At 38.3% G+C, this 16,327-nt stretch overlaps 1 protein-coding gene across 1 annotated transcript; it reads right to left on the bottom strand.

The window, feature by feature from the left end:
* Window positions 1-4,209: 4,209 nt before the first annotated feature.
* LOC145771984 (uncharacterized) lies at window positions 4,210-12,872 on the bottom strand. Its single transcript, XM_082583777.1, has 8 exons — window positions 12,607-12,872; window positions 12,333-12,473; window positions 11,702-11,875; window positions 11,381-11,470; window positions 10,377-10,472; window positions 8,611-8,665; window positions 6,723-7,609; window positions 4,210-5,772 (listed from the first exon to the last, which is right to left on the bottom strand). Exons 2-7 carry the CDS (start codon window positions 12,456-12,458, stop codon window positions 6,723-6,725), a joined length of 1,428 nt encoding a protein of 475 aa, XP_082439903.1. The 5' UTR covers window positions 12,459-12,473; window positions 12,607-12,872; the 3' UTR covers window positions 4,210-5,772.
* Between the last annotated feature and the right edge of the window lie 3,455 nt (window positions 12,873-16,327).

Below are 16,327 nucleotides of genomic sequence, written 5' to 3'. Positions count from 1 at the left end.
AGAGCGAGTTTTGCCAATACCAAACATTGAAATATCTCAGCCATGAATTAGCAACAAGAAAACATAGAAACTCAGCTTTATTTCGGAAAAATGCCGAAAAAATCATGATCTTTTCCTTTTGCTATGCCACCAGACAGCACCATTTTACAGAAATATTGATACCCACATTTTTGTTGAAAATGCTCTCAGAATGCACCAAATTCAAAGTAATTTTTCAAAATTTTCTGCGGGAAGCCCCTCAGACACCCCGCCGCTAGGCGTCGTCTTAGGCGAACACGCCGTCAAAACTCCCCTCTTTCAAAATTCCTGGCTACGCCACTGGCTGTGAGTGCCTTTAAATATTAATCAAAGGGATGGGCATTGGCCTATTGTCACTGTCACTATTGTCGCAAATCACTCGGCCGACATTTCTGAATTAGCCCCCCCCTAACTTTTTTTCTGGGTGTGCTACTAGACCTGACTATAAGTGAACAAAATTATCGTTTTTGGAACTATTAGCCTATACATTGTCGTACCGGCAGGCTATTATAGGCTATAATATTTTGATTATGTCTCTTCGTTTAAAGTCAAATATAGATGTTATTGAGTACCTACTTGCTTATTAATTGTGACAATGATAATATCATATTTTAAAGAAGCCGTAGTATGACGATACTTCGAAAAAATATTCAAATTTTGTTTATCCGCCAATTTGAGAAAAAAATGGCGGATTTTCAAAAAAGGCGGATAACTTTTTTTCACCAAAAGATTTTCACGGGGATTTTTTTTTTGGTCAATGTACATAATCAACAGAAACAATGTGCAAAGTTTCAGCTTTACACCAATTAAGTCAAGGTTCGGCCCTTTTTTCGCTTCAACGACTGGACTATATCTTCATTCTTGAGAGTACCGTATTTTTCAGAAAAAATAATTTTGAAAAAATGCCAAACAGGATATTTTCATGCCAAACAACATAAAAAAAAAATGCCAACCTGACACTCCTTGTTGTGTGACGCCCGCCCACCAATAGCTGCTTAATCTCACGGTTGACTGCTCTAGAGTCTAGTAGATGATGTTGCGTCCCTTTGTCAACTGTGTCGCGATGGCGTTTGCTGAAACATGGCACCGCTTGGGTGCGGAAGTGCGTCCAGAAAGACAGTTGAATGTCTTCCAAGCCAGACGACTGGAATGAGTAAAATCGATGCTTTGAACAGTTTCCTCCCAGTGCTCTCTGCGATTCTTATCTAGGTATTCCGTTAAGTTATTTGCTCTTTGGATTGATTCACTCTCAGGTTAGCCTTTAGGAAATCATTGTAGCCTACTTGCGCTGACATTCATTCATTCAGGTAGGAATATATTGCTTTCATCGCCCTCATGGGATACCGCCCTTACTGGCATGTAACTTGAGTTGGAAGAATAAAGTATAGGCTTCATTTATGCCCATGGTTGCTGGTTTTGGTAACCACCGTCATTCTGGCAGAATAATTTTTCCGCTTTCCGCCTAAAAAAGTTATCCATGAATTAATACGAGGCATAAAATGCGACCAGACATACGTTCGAAAAATCTTAAATAAAACTATAATTCGCAACACGTGCCACTTAAATTTTACATGCATTGGATTCAGTATTAAATTACCTTTCCAGGGATGTGCATCAATAGGCGGGCATTTGCGAGGAACGTCCAGAAGAACGGTTCAAAGATGGAAGATATTTTTACGATATTCAAGAAAATAATACAATTTTTGCATAAAAAACACCCCTACAAACATCTTCGAATAGAACTATAATCCGCAACACGTGCCACTTAAATTTTACATGCATCGGATTCAGTATTAAATTACCTTTCCAGGGATGTGCATCAATAGGTGGGCATTTGGGAGGAACGTCCAGCAGAACGGTTCAAAAATGCTGGAGGATATTTTTACGATATTCAAGAAAATAATACGATTTTTGCATAAAAACACCTCTCCAAACATCTTCGAATAGAACTATAATCCGCAACACGTGCCACTTAAATTTTACATTTAGCTGGAGCAGCGTGATGCCTTCCCTTACGGTGTTAGAATATACCTGCCCTAACAAGGGCACATGCTCAGAAGAGGCGTCACGCATATCAGACTTCTTCGTCTGTAACCTGCAGTTTCTGCTTTTGGTTGTCGTCATTAGCCTGGAAAAGTTTCCAGTTACCAGGTTTTCACCATGTGGAGGTAGACGACATGAATTCCAGCATTTCCAGGGACATGAATTCGGTCATGGATGATCTAAGCTTACAGTTGATCAAGTTGTAAAACTCACTGACGACACTGAAGATACTTTCGAACATCGAGAGAAAGCTGGCCTGGTAGCCTACTGGTTGACCTAACTGCAGCCTATGATACGGTGGCACTCGCTCTTTGAAAAACGGCGTGCCCCAAGGATCAACCTTGGCACCACTGCTATTCACACGGAGTCGAACCGAACCCGAACCGGATTTTTGTAAACCGGTTTTGGTGCGATTGTATCTGAACCTTAACCGGAACTGAACCGAAAATTTGAGTTAGCTTAAACCCTAACCGAACCCGAACCGGTTGAAAAAAGCGGTTCCATCCAGCATTACGTCATTGTTCGCATTGTGGTAAGTGAAGTTGTACGTAGCATGTTGTTATCTTGGAGGCCACATTGTACGGATGAATTATATAGCCTATTCCGTAACACACGATCCACTATCATCGATGCTTTGGAGAGGAATTTTTTGAGGTAAGCAACTTCTGTTCTGTGACATCATAGACAATATAGGCCTAATTTTATCGGACCCGAACCGGAACTTATAAAACCGGTGTTGAGACTATTTTTGTCGAAACCGAACCGTACCCGAACCACAAATCATTGTTGTTGAACCGGAGCTAAACCGGAACTCTTAAGTTTCTTCAAACCCAAACCGGAACTGAACCAAATTTTGAAACAATCTTTGAACCAGAACCGGACCCGAACCGGAAAAATCAAACGGTTCGACTCCCTGGCTATTCAATATCTACATCAGCGACCTTCCCTGCACCAAGTCAAAGCAATATAGTTATGCCGACGATTTAGCCCTACTAGGCACTAATAGAATCTGGTCCAATGTAGAGCACTCACTGGAGTCAGATAAAAAAAAAAAATTGGAATACTTAAATACGAGGAGACTGCAACTCAGTGCTACAAAGACTACTGTCAGTACTTTCATCTCAATAATCACCAAGTAGACAGGCAATATTGAAGGTCGAAGTCAATGGCTGCTAGTTTCCGTTCAAGAGTCAACCTACTTATCTCAGGGTGAAACTGGATAGACAACTAACGTACAAGCAGCACATCTAAGGCCTGCGTGCAAAAGTAACCGCACAAAATGGTCTTTTGAGGTGCTTGGCCGGAACTACATGGGGGGTAAAAATATCTATCCTTCACATAGGTGGCCTGGCGCTTGCTTTCAGTGCCACGGAATACGCAGCTCCGGCATGGTGTCGTAGCAAGCATACCAAAAAAATATACACCTGCCTGAACGAGACAATACGCATTGTTACTGGATGGTTAAAACCAACACCACACCAATACCTACCAGTGCTGTCAGGTAGCCTATCTTACTTCCTAATGTAGCCTACGCAGATAAGCGCTGGTGTCTTCTTTACTAAATAAAGCCTGTGCTGATCCGAACCATACGATCGCGTAACCACTCTCAATGTCCCTATCATACAACGCTTACCATCACGGCGCCCTTTTGTAAAGCATGCTGCAAAACTCCAGCTCGCTGATTTCAGCATGTTAAACGCCTGGTTTGAGGAATTGAACACTGCACCAAAAATGAAATCCCGCCTTGTTCTATTTGATATCTCTCCTGCCTCTTCACTCCCACTTGGTTCTGAACTTCAGAGACGAGAGTGGGTGACGCTGAACCGATTAAGAACGGAAGTTGGCCTGCTTCAATGCTTGCTTGACACGCTAGGGCATGAGGGACTCTGCTGTGTGTCAGTGCAGTGCGACGGAGAAAACAGCCAACCACATCATCTTTGGGTGCCCCATCTATTCCCCTCTCAACGGAATAACAGGCCTCCGCACACTCGACGATCTGACAAAAAGTTGGTTCCAAGTCCTTCCATTCGGCTGACCACAAACTTTCTGCTTCATACGAACGACGACGACGAGAGTCAGCAAAAAATGAATTTTTTTTTTTTAATTTCAGTCAGACAGCACTGATCACAAAATTTGCAAAATGTGACAAAGCAGGCAGCATCTCCAGGTGAAAATGCCTTAACTTTTTTCAGTAAGGAGTGGTCAGCTTTACCGAAATTATTAAATTACGGTACGGTACTTGCATAAAATACGATTTAAATTGTAGGCTACACATAACCGTGAAGATGCTAAAAACGGACTAAACTAAAAAGATGTTCTTTTCCTTGCAAAGACGGCCGGTGTTGGGACCTTGGGAACTTCTCAAGCACACGTCTGTTTGGATGAGAGCTGTCGACATTTGCGAAGGCCAAGTAAGAGTTTGTCACTTCCCCAGCGACCAGAGTGGAATCTGGCTGGTTCCATTGGATTGAAAAGGAGGACAAGATGATTTCTGGAGGCCCAGTCAGCCAGGGTAGTTGTAGTCGATGCAGGCCCGGATTTAAAGGGGAACAGAGGGTGCAGGTGCCCCGGGCCCCTTTCGACGTGGAAAAAATGTGATTTTGTGTTATTATTATTTTTTTCTTTCAGCCTTTGAAGTTTCTGCAAAATGCTGTGCAGTGCAGTGCTGGATTAATGCTACTGTAGACATAGAGGAAAAAAAATTTGCACGGTCCCCCGATCTAAAAGTGCCCTGGGCCCCCCCATCAGCTAAATCCGGCCCTGAGTCGATGTGCTGGCAATTGAAGTCGCCAGCGTAGAGACTGAGGGAGGGGAACATTGAAAGGGATGATGGCAACATTTGCGAGGGTTGGAGCTTGTAGATATTATTAACGATGTTGTGGTCTCAGATACATTTGCACATCCACTCAATCTCGGCATCAGTCGGAGATTGATCGACAAAGGTCCACTTCAGGTTCTCATGCACAAATGTGGCAATGCTGTGCTTTCTGCTTAAGGTAGGCCTAGACCTGGCTAGCGTGTAATTGGGAATAGCCTAGCTAGCTGCTAGCCTATCTGCAAAAGGCGCAGTGGGTTTCTTGGAGGAGGATGACGAGTGCCCGGTTGGTATGGGCAAGCTGCTCCACAACTTTGAACTTGCTTGTTGTGAAGCCTTCTATGTTGAGCTGCAAGATGGTGGGGCGTCTAAACTTGTCCATTGCCTCCAGCAGCTGTGCCGTCCGGGTGGAGGCTCTAAGTTGACAAGTTTCGTTTGGCATCTGCTTGGGTGCAGATGTTATTCACATAATAGAGCACGAGGAGCCACTTGTCGTCTATCCCAAAAAAAATTCCAAAAAACTCTAAATCATCCCAAAACAATTGTCTAGTTGTCACTGTGATGCTTTAACGATAGTTAAAAGAAAAACTTGGATCATTTCTTTAAACACCAAAAGATCCTGAATCTTTTTTTTAACTATCTACAAATTCAATAAAACTAAACTACCTTTGTCTTTTTTTAACTTTGAAGTACGAAAAACACATTCTTCATTATAATAATTACATTCTTTGCCCGTTTGTGATAAAAACACGTGGTCTGGTAAAAAATGAAATATAGATTGTGTGACAAAAATATGAGCGTGAAAAACACAGAAAGGCAGATAAACGCTGCAGTCCGATTGGCCCCCATCCCTATGTCCGATAGGTCCAACACTTCCTCTACAATAAACAAAGAGCCTATTTAGATTCAAAGAAAATGAAGGGGTGTACCAGCAAACATCTATAGGATTGGCCCATGATACAAGAGAAGGATCCCCAGAGGATACAAACTGATATGAATGAATCAACAAGTGAATAAAAAAATAACAGTTAACCTCTCAAGTACATGTAGCTCCACACAGAGTGAAATTTACATGCCTTTTGACTCTTTTTTATTTCTTTAAAAGTATTATTGACTCAAAAAGAATGTCTAAAAAGACATTACGAAAAGTAACTACGGACAAAGGCCAGTGTTTCGATCTTCAGATCTCTTCAGCGTAGTAAAGTGAAAGTAGAAAGTTGTCTTGAAGCGTTGATTGAGGTGATGATTTGAAACTTGAGTGATCAATTTGTATCCTCTGGGGATCCTTCTCTTGTATCATGGGCCAATCCTATAGATGTTTGCTGGTACACCCCTTCATTTTCTTTGAATTTTTATACTTATATGTGCCGCTAGAATCTAATTTCTTGTATTTTAGATCCATCTCAGATGATTGTTTTGTCCTAGCTCAGTTGCAAATTCTTGTCTTTTTTTCTAGTTTTTATTTTTAACAAATTCCTGCCATTTCTTAGCACAAATTCTCTTAAAAAAATCACACCTTTTAATAGGCTGTAACACCACGTTTCGCTGAGGTCCAAATTTAAAACTTAAATCCAGTCTCATTGTCTCACAACAATCACTCAAGTTTCAAATCATCACCTCAATCAACGCTTCAAGACAACTTTCTACTTTCACTTTACTACGCTGAAGAGATCTGAAGATCGAAACACTGGCCTTTGTCCGTAGTTACTTTTCGTAATGTCTTTTTAGACATTCTTTTTGAGTCAATAATACTTTTAAAGAAATAAAAAGAGTCAAAAGGCATGTAAATTTCACTCTGTGTGGAGCTACATGTACTTGAGAGGTTAACTGTTATTTTTTTATTCACCTATTTAGATTGTTTTTGTTTTTTGGACTTCTTGTGTTTTTTCTTCTTTTTCTTGTGGTTGTTAGCTTTTATCTCTACATCAGACGTTGATTCAATTGGAGGAAACCCTGGTGGAAGTGGAAGCTCATCATCAACTTTGTCCAATAAAGGCATAGATTTAGACTTTGCTTTATCATTGAGATTATTATTTGCTGAATTACTATCTTTCAACATAGGAAACTTTATATGAGCCTGTAAAGCCTTTGCTTTAAGTAGCACGGACGTTTCGCTTGTTCGCCTGTGATTGTTTTCGAAGAAGGTGGGCTTCTCGTTGTTCTGGTCAAAGTTCCGACGATCAAGACTGGCTGTGCTTCTTACTGAAGTTAAATCTTCCATTAATCCGAGTCGTTCCACACGCGCAAGCACTGGGGAAGAGGTTCGTGATCCGTAATCGTCGTCAGTCTTTTTGAGTTCCTCAATCGCCATAAACGACAAATTTGTCGAACCTTTGTTGTAAACTTCACTATTTTTCTCTAATCCGCTTTTTATTTGTAAAATTCTTGGATTTACAGACTTAGGTGAAGATAGGAGAGAGTGCGTAGGTGTGACTACCGGTGAAGACGTCTTTAGTTTGGGAGAAACTGATTGGCTTTGTTTTGGAGGTGAAGTGACCACAACAGTAGGTTTATCGTTTGCAAGAGCTTTGACAGAGATCGACAATTTGTGACGTGGAGAATCAGAAGGGTTTTTCGTCGACCCGATCTGTCCAGCATTTAACAACGAAATTGGATTATCCTTGGATTTGTCTTCAGCTATATTTACTTGCACTTTTATCGGTTGTTCATCAGCTTTTGAATGTGAAAAATTTTCTGCAGCTGATGGAAAATCTTGTTTCAGTATATGAAGTTCTGTGATGAAAGAAAACAATTTAATTTCAAACAAAACTATTTTATGCAAAATAGCTTACTCAACACAAATAACATCTAATCTTGAACAAACATAAAGTAGGACGAGGCTACAGCGAAAACATCAGACAAATTGGTTTGGTTAAATCGATAGCTAAATAAACGTTGAAAATGTATCGTAGATAAAGATGCTTAATTTTAAAATGTGTAGCCTATTTATAATTTTATACACTAGGCTTACTATACTGCCATTTTATTTTTGTATTATTCCTGTAGCTTAAATATGCAACCCGTAAACTTTTTTTGCTAAACTAATCGTATTTTTTTGATCTAGTGGAGGTTGGCATTTCTGAAGTCACACAGTCAGTCATTTACAATGAAAAGTATTCAATTGTGTCACAACAGATCTTACCACAATCAAACATGTATAAAAGTTTATCACGCTTACGACAACAAACTATATAAAGAAATTAATGTTGTTGCAGTTTGCTTTCGGCAACTATAGGCTAATCATTCTCTTTGTGACTGCATTGAACTTGCATGACAGAAGGCACAATAGCTGGCAAACTACTTTTGACTATTCAATCATCACCATTATGAAACGGAAAGGAGGAGCAGGAGAGCCAGGACCCCAAGCATAACATATCAGGGGGACAGATTATAGACTTTTGCATTTCAAAACCAACATGTTGTTTTTAACTGCTGCAGTTTACTACACAGGAAGGATTCAGCCTACTCTCTATCTTTGTTTTGTCGACCATGGTTCTAGGTAGCCATAGGTAAACCCAGGGCGTTAAGAGAATAATTTAGGTTCGGTATCATAAAGATTCGCAGGCCCCAATCGAGACACTTTTAAGAAAAACGCACTGTATCCAAAGAACACGCGGTGGTTTCTACAAGTTCCCGAGCCCTTTGAAAATGTTTAGAGCACCTAAAATGTATCCGGGTTCAAAAGTAATCTTTAGACCCCCACTGATTCGGTCCACATAGAATATAACCATCACCTGTTCTGGACGTTCCGTCGAAATCCATCCCAGAAATTAGTTGGCTTTGAGTTGCCTATCAAAATAACAAATAGAAGTTGAATGAACACTTTTGTTGAAAAGTTTTCCATCTACTTCAAGTCTGTTAAATTTTTGATTTACTTGCAGCATCTTTGACCGTCACCTCCGAGATAACTCGGAGGTGACGCTTTAACCCTGTATATAGCGTCCTATGTTGCATGTAGCCTATTGTGTACGTCGCTATAATTGCATCTGGATTGGAAGCCAAACGCGGCCGGACAAGAAAGAATTGCTGTATTGGCTGTTTTGGCATTTTGAAATAGTTTTTGAGTTTCAATTCAATAATAACCTATCAATTCGTAGTAACCTATTTACAAAAAATCACATTTGAAAAGACAGCTTTTCCAGAATCCTGATGATGCTTTTCATTGTATTGCACTTTGCGCTGATTATTGATTATGTCAAAAGCATGATTACTACAAGAAGAATGACAAACGATCTTCAAGAAATATTGGACAATGTGAACTCAATTGGCAAAGAATTTAATATGAAAATTAACGCTAAAAAGACTAAATCAATGATAATCTCAAAATCACCAGACACTCCAGTAGGCCTACTCCAGATTATAATTGACAATGAAAATATACAAAAAGTAAAATCTTTTTCTTATCTTGGAATTTAATAACTGAAGATGGGAGGTGTAAACATGAAATTCTAAGACGGATAGAAATTGCAAGAACTTATTTGGAAAAGTGAAAATTTTTTTAATTAATCAAAGTTTAAATTTATCAATTCGTCAAAGGATATTAAAATGCTATGTCTGGTCAACCCTTTTATACAATTCTGAAACTTGGACACTGTCACAAAAAATGGAAAAACGGATCGATGCCTTCGAGCTCTGGTCATACAGGCAAATATTAAAAATTTCATGGAAACAAAATATCACTAACAATGAAGTATTATCCAAATTTAATTCGAGCAAAATTCTCTTACAAATAGTCAAAAGAAGAAAATTGAAGTATTTTGGACACACAATAAGGCAAAACTCGTTACAAAGATCATTAATAGAAGGGAAGATAAGCGGTTAAAGAAACAAAGGCAGACCAAAAATGATTTGGACATCAAACATCACTAAATGAACAAAATTAAGTTATGAAAATGCAGTACGAACAGCTCATAGTCGAGAACAATGGCGCATTGAATCCAACCCTCAAGACGAGGAAGGAACATACTGATGATGTTGATGATGATGATTACTATAAGTCTATCAAAGCCTAAGCTGAGGTGTTGCAACAGTGCCATATTAATTTTTACCTGAAAATAAAAAAAACACTAAATTTCTTCAACTTGGCAATAAAACCGCCAATGTGGCAATCCTTTTTAAGATTCATCTTGTCTGGCAGCGTTTGGGTTTCAGTCATGCTTCCAGTCCAATTGCTATTTATAGCGACGTCCACGATATAATTTTTGGAAAGTAGGCCTACAGTAGGCTACGTTCGGAAAATAGAATGAATATTTGTGAAGAAAATGAAACAAAATATACTTTCAATTGACCCTTAGCCCATTGTTGCAAATGTACAACAGGTTGTATGCTATCGCTAAATGTTCTGTGTTTATTGTAGAAACTAGCTTACCGCTTTAAAAAAAATTCTGAAAGTTTGATGTTTGTTCTTGGGTGCTACGGGAAAACACTTTCTAAGATTGCAACTTACGCAAGTACAATAAATTCTGCAATTTCAGTAGTATATAGGTTGGTTTGGACATACCACGTCTCGAAGGTGTTTACGTGTCGGGGGTCTTCTTGTAACGCCTGATGGCTTGGCTCTAAATTTTGTCACGTGGTCTAAGTTCTTGCGGTTTTCCTGAAAAAGTCATTTTTTAATGCTGCATTTACATTAATTCTGACTATATGACAATGAAAATATGACAATAAAAAAAAGGGAAAAAAAAGAATATGGAGGTCATGAACATTTTTATCCAATTAATATTTAATTTTTCGTTCGTTTTAGTCCAGTTGTGCTGACATTTATTGATATTGTATGCTAATTTTTGCTTCGCTTCAGTTGTGCTGAAGAGTTCTAATGAACGAAAACCGGTTTCACAACACAAATTAAATTTTTGGGGCACAAAAAACTTTTACTCCCTCAATCCACTGTTGAAACTATGCATGCTCAAAAGTCACTGGTAAGACGAATAAAATGCGATTGAGCGAGCAAAAACATTTTGAAAATTGAAAGAAACAGTATGATATAATATCGGTAAGCCTACATGTTAAATTACAAGGCAAAAAACGCTGCACAAACTAAATATGAGTGGGCCCCTAGGCGGAGGTGGGCTCTTGGGAAGCAGAAATACGGCCTTGCATGATTTAAGTTATTGAATATCGAGCTTCTGTAGCAGCTTTTTATTTTTAAACAGCCAAAAATCATTAAAAAGACTAAAGTGAGTGGGCCCCAAATCAGCTGTGGCCTCCCCACGGGGGGTGCACTGCCCTGTGGCCCATATATAAGCTAACCACAGAGAGTAAATTTATTGAAGATGAAAGAGTTACTTCCAATATAGGCTACAGTAGGGCATGGGGAAAAAATAAAGATTAGTAGGCTACTGCATATCCAATTTTAAACCTGATTAGAACAACTACAAAATAATATGCTTATTTGAACATCATAATCAAGAAAATGAAATATCTTTTGATAAATTCCTTTCCATTTGAACATCATATATACAAATTAACAAATCAGTCGAAAAAAAATTACCAACAATATCTTACTATCTGAATCTTTACAATGGCTTCGTTTATTTTTGATAACCAACGATCCTTTTCGTTTTCTTTGACGATGTAAAATAATTCTCTATGGAGCTGTAACATAGGGTGACTGTTCAGTTGTAGTTTTTATATAGATTTGAAAATATAATTGTTAAACCTGGTTAGAACTACAAAACAATTTACTTAGTATAAAATTGATTGCTTTGACAAGACTAGTTGGAAACGAAAATCAGTCCAAGACGGACAAAGGTTTTTAAAGTCTTGAAAATCTTGGCCTAATTATTACAACAGATTTTATACTTTTGCGCCAGTAGGCGTAATCACCTTTTCACTTTTCTGATTTGACTTATCTTTAAACTTCTCAGGCTTCACTAGCTCCAAAACTAAGGTGTTTGAGTGTTTCTTGCATTCGTTTTGAGCAGCTTGGAGACATTTCCGGTAATATTTTAGATCAATCAGTTTACAGATGTTGTCTCTGTTGTTGGTATTATTGGTCACCTGTCAAACAAAAGAATGATTTGCATGTTATAGGACTGTAAGTAATTTTAAAAAATTTTTGTTAGCTCCGGCATATAAATGTCACATCGTCATAACAAAGCAGCCTACGATAAGTTGATTATATTTGGTAATACAGTATTAGCCTAAATCAACTGATAATAATTTGGCTGGTGAGTTTTGTTTTGATTGATAATTTGAATCAGATATAATTATGTATTACTATTAATAACAAATAAAATAGTCTCTTTAAAAGTTATTGTAGCCTACTTTCGTTTGTTAAACCAAACAAATATAAAAGTAAAAAGTTTAAAGCACAAACACTTGGAAGCCTATATGCTTTTTCCCCGCCACAAGCTTTTGAAACAATAGCGTTTTTTTGACCACAAAATAACAAATAGGCTACTGCATTTTATGAAGTAATAAAATCATTATTTTGAAAGCAACAATTCGTTACTACCTGATGTTTGTACAAAAATACTTTTCCATCTCGAAGAGTGCACCATCTTTTTTTCCAACCTCTTTTCAGCCATCCTCCATTAAAAAAGAAAAACACCCATCCAGTGACGTCAACACTTTCTTGCATTATTCTAACGTAATTCTAAATAAGTTGTAATAATTATGAAATTATGCTACAGGAGATGCTGGTCCGAGATAGAAATTAATGATGAAAAAAACATTAAAGCAAAAAAGTTGACTCAAAAGTAAACCTACTGTATAGCCTATAAACATACTTTTTTGTTTCAGTACATCAAATTTTTGTCCATTTTCACAATAGAGATATCTACTGCATGTTCATGACAGCTTATTTTGTTGAAATTGCTAGTGCAGGGATTCTTAGTGTGGGGCGTGGCAAAGTTGTAGTGGGGCCTGGAGGTTTAAAAGACATAACCAATTTCTGGGCCTGCCTAACCACTGACTATCGTAGCATTTTATTCCAAATTAACTGGAAATACAACACACAAATGCAGTTGTCAACACTCAACAATTATATTGATCTGTAGAGATTGCAAACCTGTTTGCATATTTAATTAATTTTTTCTCACAATCCTTGTATTTTTATTACGTCACAAACCTATTGAGTAGCTACCGATCTTGAAACAAAAAAAAAAACTTCTATGCTTATTTATCTTACTTCACCAGCCTATCTCGCCAATTACAGATCAATGCATTTTCTAACACATAACACAGAGATTTCTTTTGCTTCGTGCTGCTGGTTGCTAGCGCGATTCATGAAAAACTTTGCTATGAAAGCAACCCTTTTTGGTTGACGCAACCTACTTTTGCTAGATTTATACTAATACCAATAGGAATTACCTAAGTCGCAGAGAGAAAAATCTAGGAAAACTTTTTTTAAGATCCAAGGAACCATGATGTGGCTATCTGAGAAATGAAAATAGAAATTCCGTCGTTAGAGTACTTTGGCAAGAACTGATAAAGATTTCCGTCTTATTATTTTGTCAAATGTGTTTTTAGTGTTGTTGTATGCAAAAGAAATCCACAAAAAATCACCAACGTGGCGATTTGAGACTGCAACTGGCTAAACTGGTACCTCGAATCAAGACCGTGTTAGCCTTATGAGTTAAGACGTTATAAATCGGCACTAGGAAAGCTCAAGGACTTGCTTCTGTCTGAAAAAAAAAGCCTCCACAATTGACTTTTTTCTGTATCTTGCCGACATTTCATCTGATGGCACCAACACACCAAAAAATTCATTTTCGTAGTCGTGAGTGGTATTGGTGTCACTCTTGTCGCTATCAAAGTGGCTTGATGTTTCCCGCAATAATCGAATGATTTCTGCTTCCATTTTTTCACGCATTGTTTGCATAAAAAATCTTCAAAAAGGGGTTATTTTTTTACTTTAGATTGGAAAGTAGCCAGAGTGCAACTGAAGAAAACGTAACACCTCTCCGCTATCGCTACATTGAAAATAAAGTAATGCCGCTACTTCAACAAAAATGTAGCGGCGTTACCGTTACCAAAAAAGTAGCGCGCTACTGCCCACCTTTGCTTATATCGAATTGGTGGTGCGTTTTTCGGCTATTTCCAATAACAAATGTGACACTACTGCTACAAAAGCTCGACATATCCTCAGGGCCTTCGAGAGAAATCAGAACTGGTCGGGAAACAATACAAAAAGCAATTTCCAGCTAAATTAAAAGCAACAAATTTGTATCATGCGTTGCATCATATCTCTTAAGCTGAACTTGGCCTACTTTCCTAAGTGTGAATTTGAATTTCTTTGAAGTTAAGAGTTTTACAACGTATCGTTATGAAAAAAAAACTTTTTTCAATATGGACGTCAACCAAAATCACTCGACTATACTTGCAGCAATTTTTTTGGAGCAGACTGGGAGATGGCGGGTCAAGCTCGATAACTAGCGCGCTTTGGTAGCGAATTGATATTAGTTTAATTTCAGTTTGTTTGTAGGCCTATGTGTTCTTCTTCATGATGCTCTCTTGAAGTAGGGCATCGGCGTGTGGAAAAGGGCCACTGCAGACTCAGTAATGGGCATTATCGGCGATAATTTACCGGCGATAATTATCGGCGATAAATTTTTATCGCTTATCGTTATCGCTCAATTATTTTTTCAGTTATCGTTTATCATTATCGCCAAAGGCAATATTTGATTATCGCGATAATCGCCGATAAATTTTATTTCGGATCAACACACAAGTGGAAAGACCATGAAAAGTAATATTTTTACTAGCCACCTAGTTAATGAAACTAAAATTGAAACCAGTTCTTCTTCAGTGCCTGAAGTGTGTGTGCACAGGTCGTTGTCAGGGGAAGGGGCACGCCCTCCCCCTGCAGCGACGGCCCTGACAACACAATAATTTTTAGAGTTGCAAATTGCAATGCAATGAAATGCATGCAACAATTCTCTTGATGTTTTGCTGCAATCGGCAATCGCGAGTGAATTTTACAATTAAAATGTAACTGCACAGGCGAAACAGCTTCCTTTGAAGCGAAGCGAAAGAAATTGGCAAGTAGTTTGTGAAAGTGTCGCAATACGAGGCCGCTTTCAAGTACGGTAAGCATTGCAGCAGAAATATAACTCTGATTGCAGCATCGCGCATTTTACCGCCTTTTTCAAGATCAAGACTCTGGAGAGTGGGATTTTATTGCATAGGCTTAGATTAGGGGCGTAGCAAGTTAAAAGTTGTACCTGTTTAAAGTTAAAATTAGTCAAGCAATAAGTATGATAGAGCTTCGGTAGAGAGTTTGTCTTCTTGAACCATAGGCATACGAAGCCGAGTAACGTGATCAACTTTAACATCTTCAAGTTTATTACATATAGAAACCAGTGGCGTACCGTGACCACTTTGACAGGGTGTTCAGTGACGGCAAAGCAACAGCGGGGGGTCTGGGGGGCCTCCCCCAGAAAATTTTTAAAATTAACATTGAATTTGGTGCGTTCTGAGAGCATTTTCATCACAAATTCTGAACATGAACAGAATTGACAAAAATAATGTTGTCGGAATGGAGAAGAATACAAAATAGATATTTATTTGAAAGCGCCTATTGAATGAGACTTAATATCAAACATTAAGTTGCATTTCTAAAGTCACATACTTCAGTTCAGTTGCAACACCTTGAGAAATGTACAAGCGAATTAAAAACAAACAGGTGAAAGTTAAAATAAAAAACAATAGCAAAGCAACTCGATAACACTGGTCAACAAAAAAAACATTTTTTTTTTGCATGGGCTTTGAGAACTGATTTAGGGTAACTTTGGGGTGCTGAATCCGAATCTGACCTCAGATTTATCCCATCACGTCAGGTTTGTGAGATATGATAACAGCAAATTGATACTTTTGTCAAAAGTGGAAGATTTGGCGTTGCGTTTACCACCAACATATGCAGTGCTATAACGAAAGGTTAGTGTTAGACAGGCCAAAACAGCTTAAATAAGGTTACTGAACAAGCATTGCCATAAGCCTGTTTAAATCTTTGTGATTTCATGCAAAACATTGACGGGGGTGGGGTCAGTTATACTTTTAGCCTCCCTTTTGGCTTGTTACTACTGGATGGTTAATAATGTTGCTTAGAAAACAAATTGGTATCAAAATTATAGTTGGTGGGTGTATTTCAGCTACTTATGTACTACTGTACATGACCTGGATTTCTGGATATAGCACAATGTGTATGTGCAATAAACGCAACGTCAAATTTTCCACTTTTGACAAAAATAATAATTTTAGAATGGTGCATCAATGATATTGGCTGTTGCCTGTTGCCATAAGCTTTGTTGCAGATTCAGACAAGCTAGTCCTAATTTACTGGCACTTGGTGCATAAAAAACATTTTATCTTATCTTGTTTCCAACTCTGATCACCTCAAACCATAGCTCAAACTCTAATCCAACAAGCTAAAACTTGCTATTGCCTGGGATTCCCCCAATGACGCGCCAAGGTGTGCAAATCAGCGAGTGCACAGCCTGGCTGAACTAA

Source organism: Aplidium turbinatum, chromosome 6, assembly GCF_918807975.1.
Source record: "Aplidium turbinatum chromosome 6, kaAplTurb1.1, whole genome shotgun sequence".
NCBI lineage: Eukaryota > Metazoa > Chordata > Ascidiacea > Aplousobranchia > Polyclinidae > Aplidium > Aplidium turbinatum.
The sequence above is the reverse complement of the archived record's forward strand: the minus strand, read 5'-3'. Positions and strand labels throughout refer to the sequence as shown.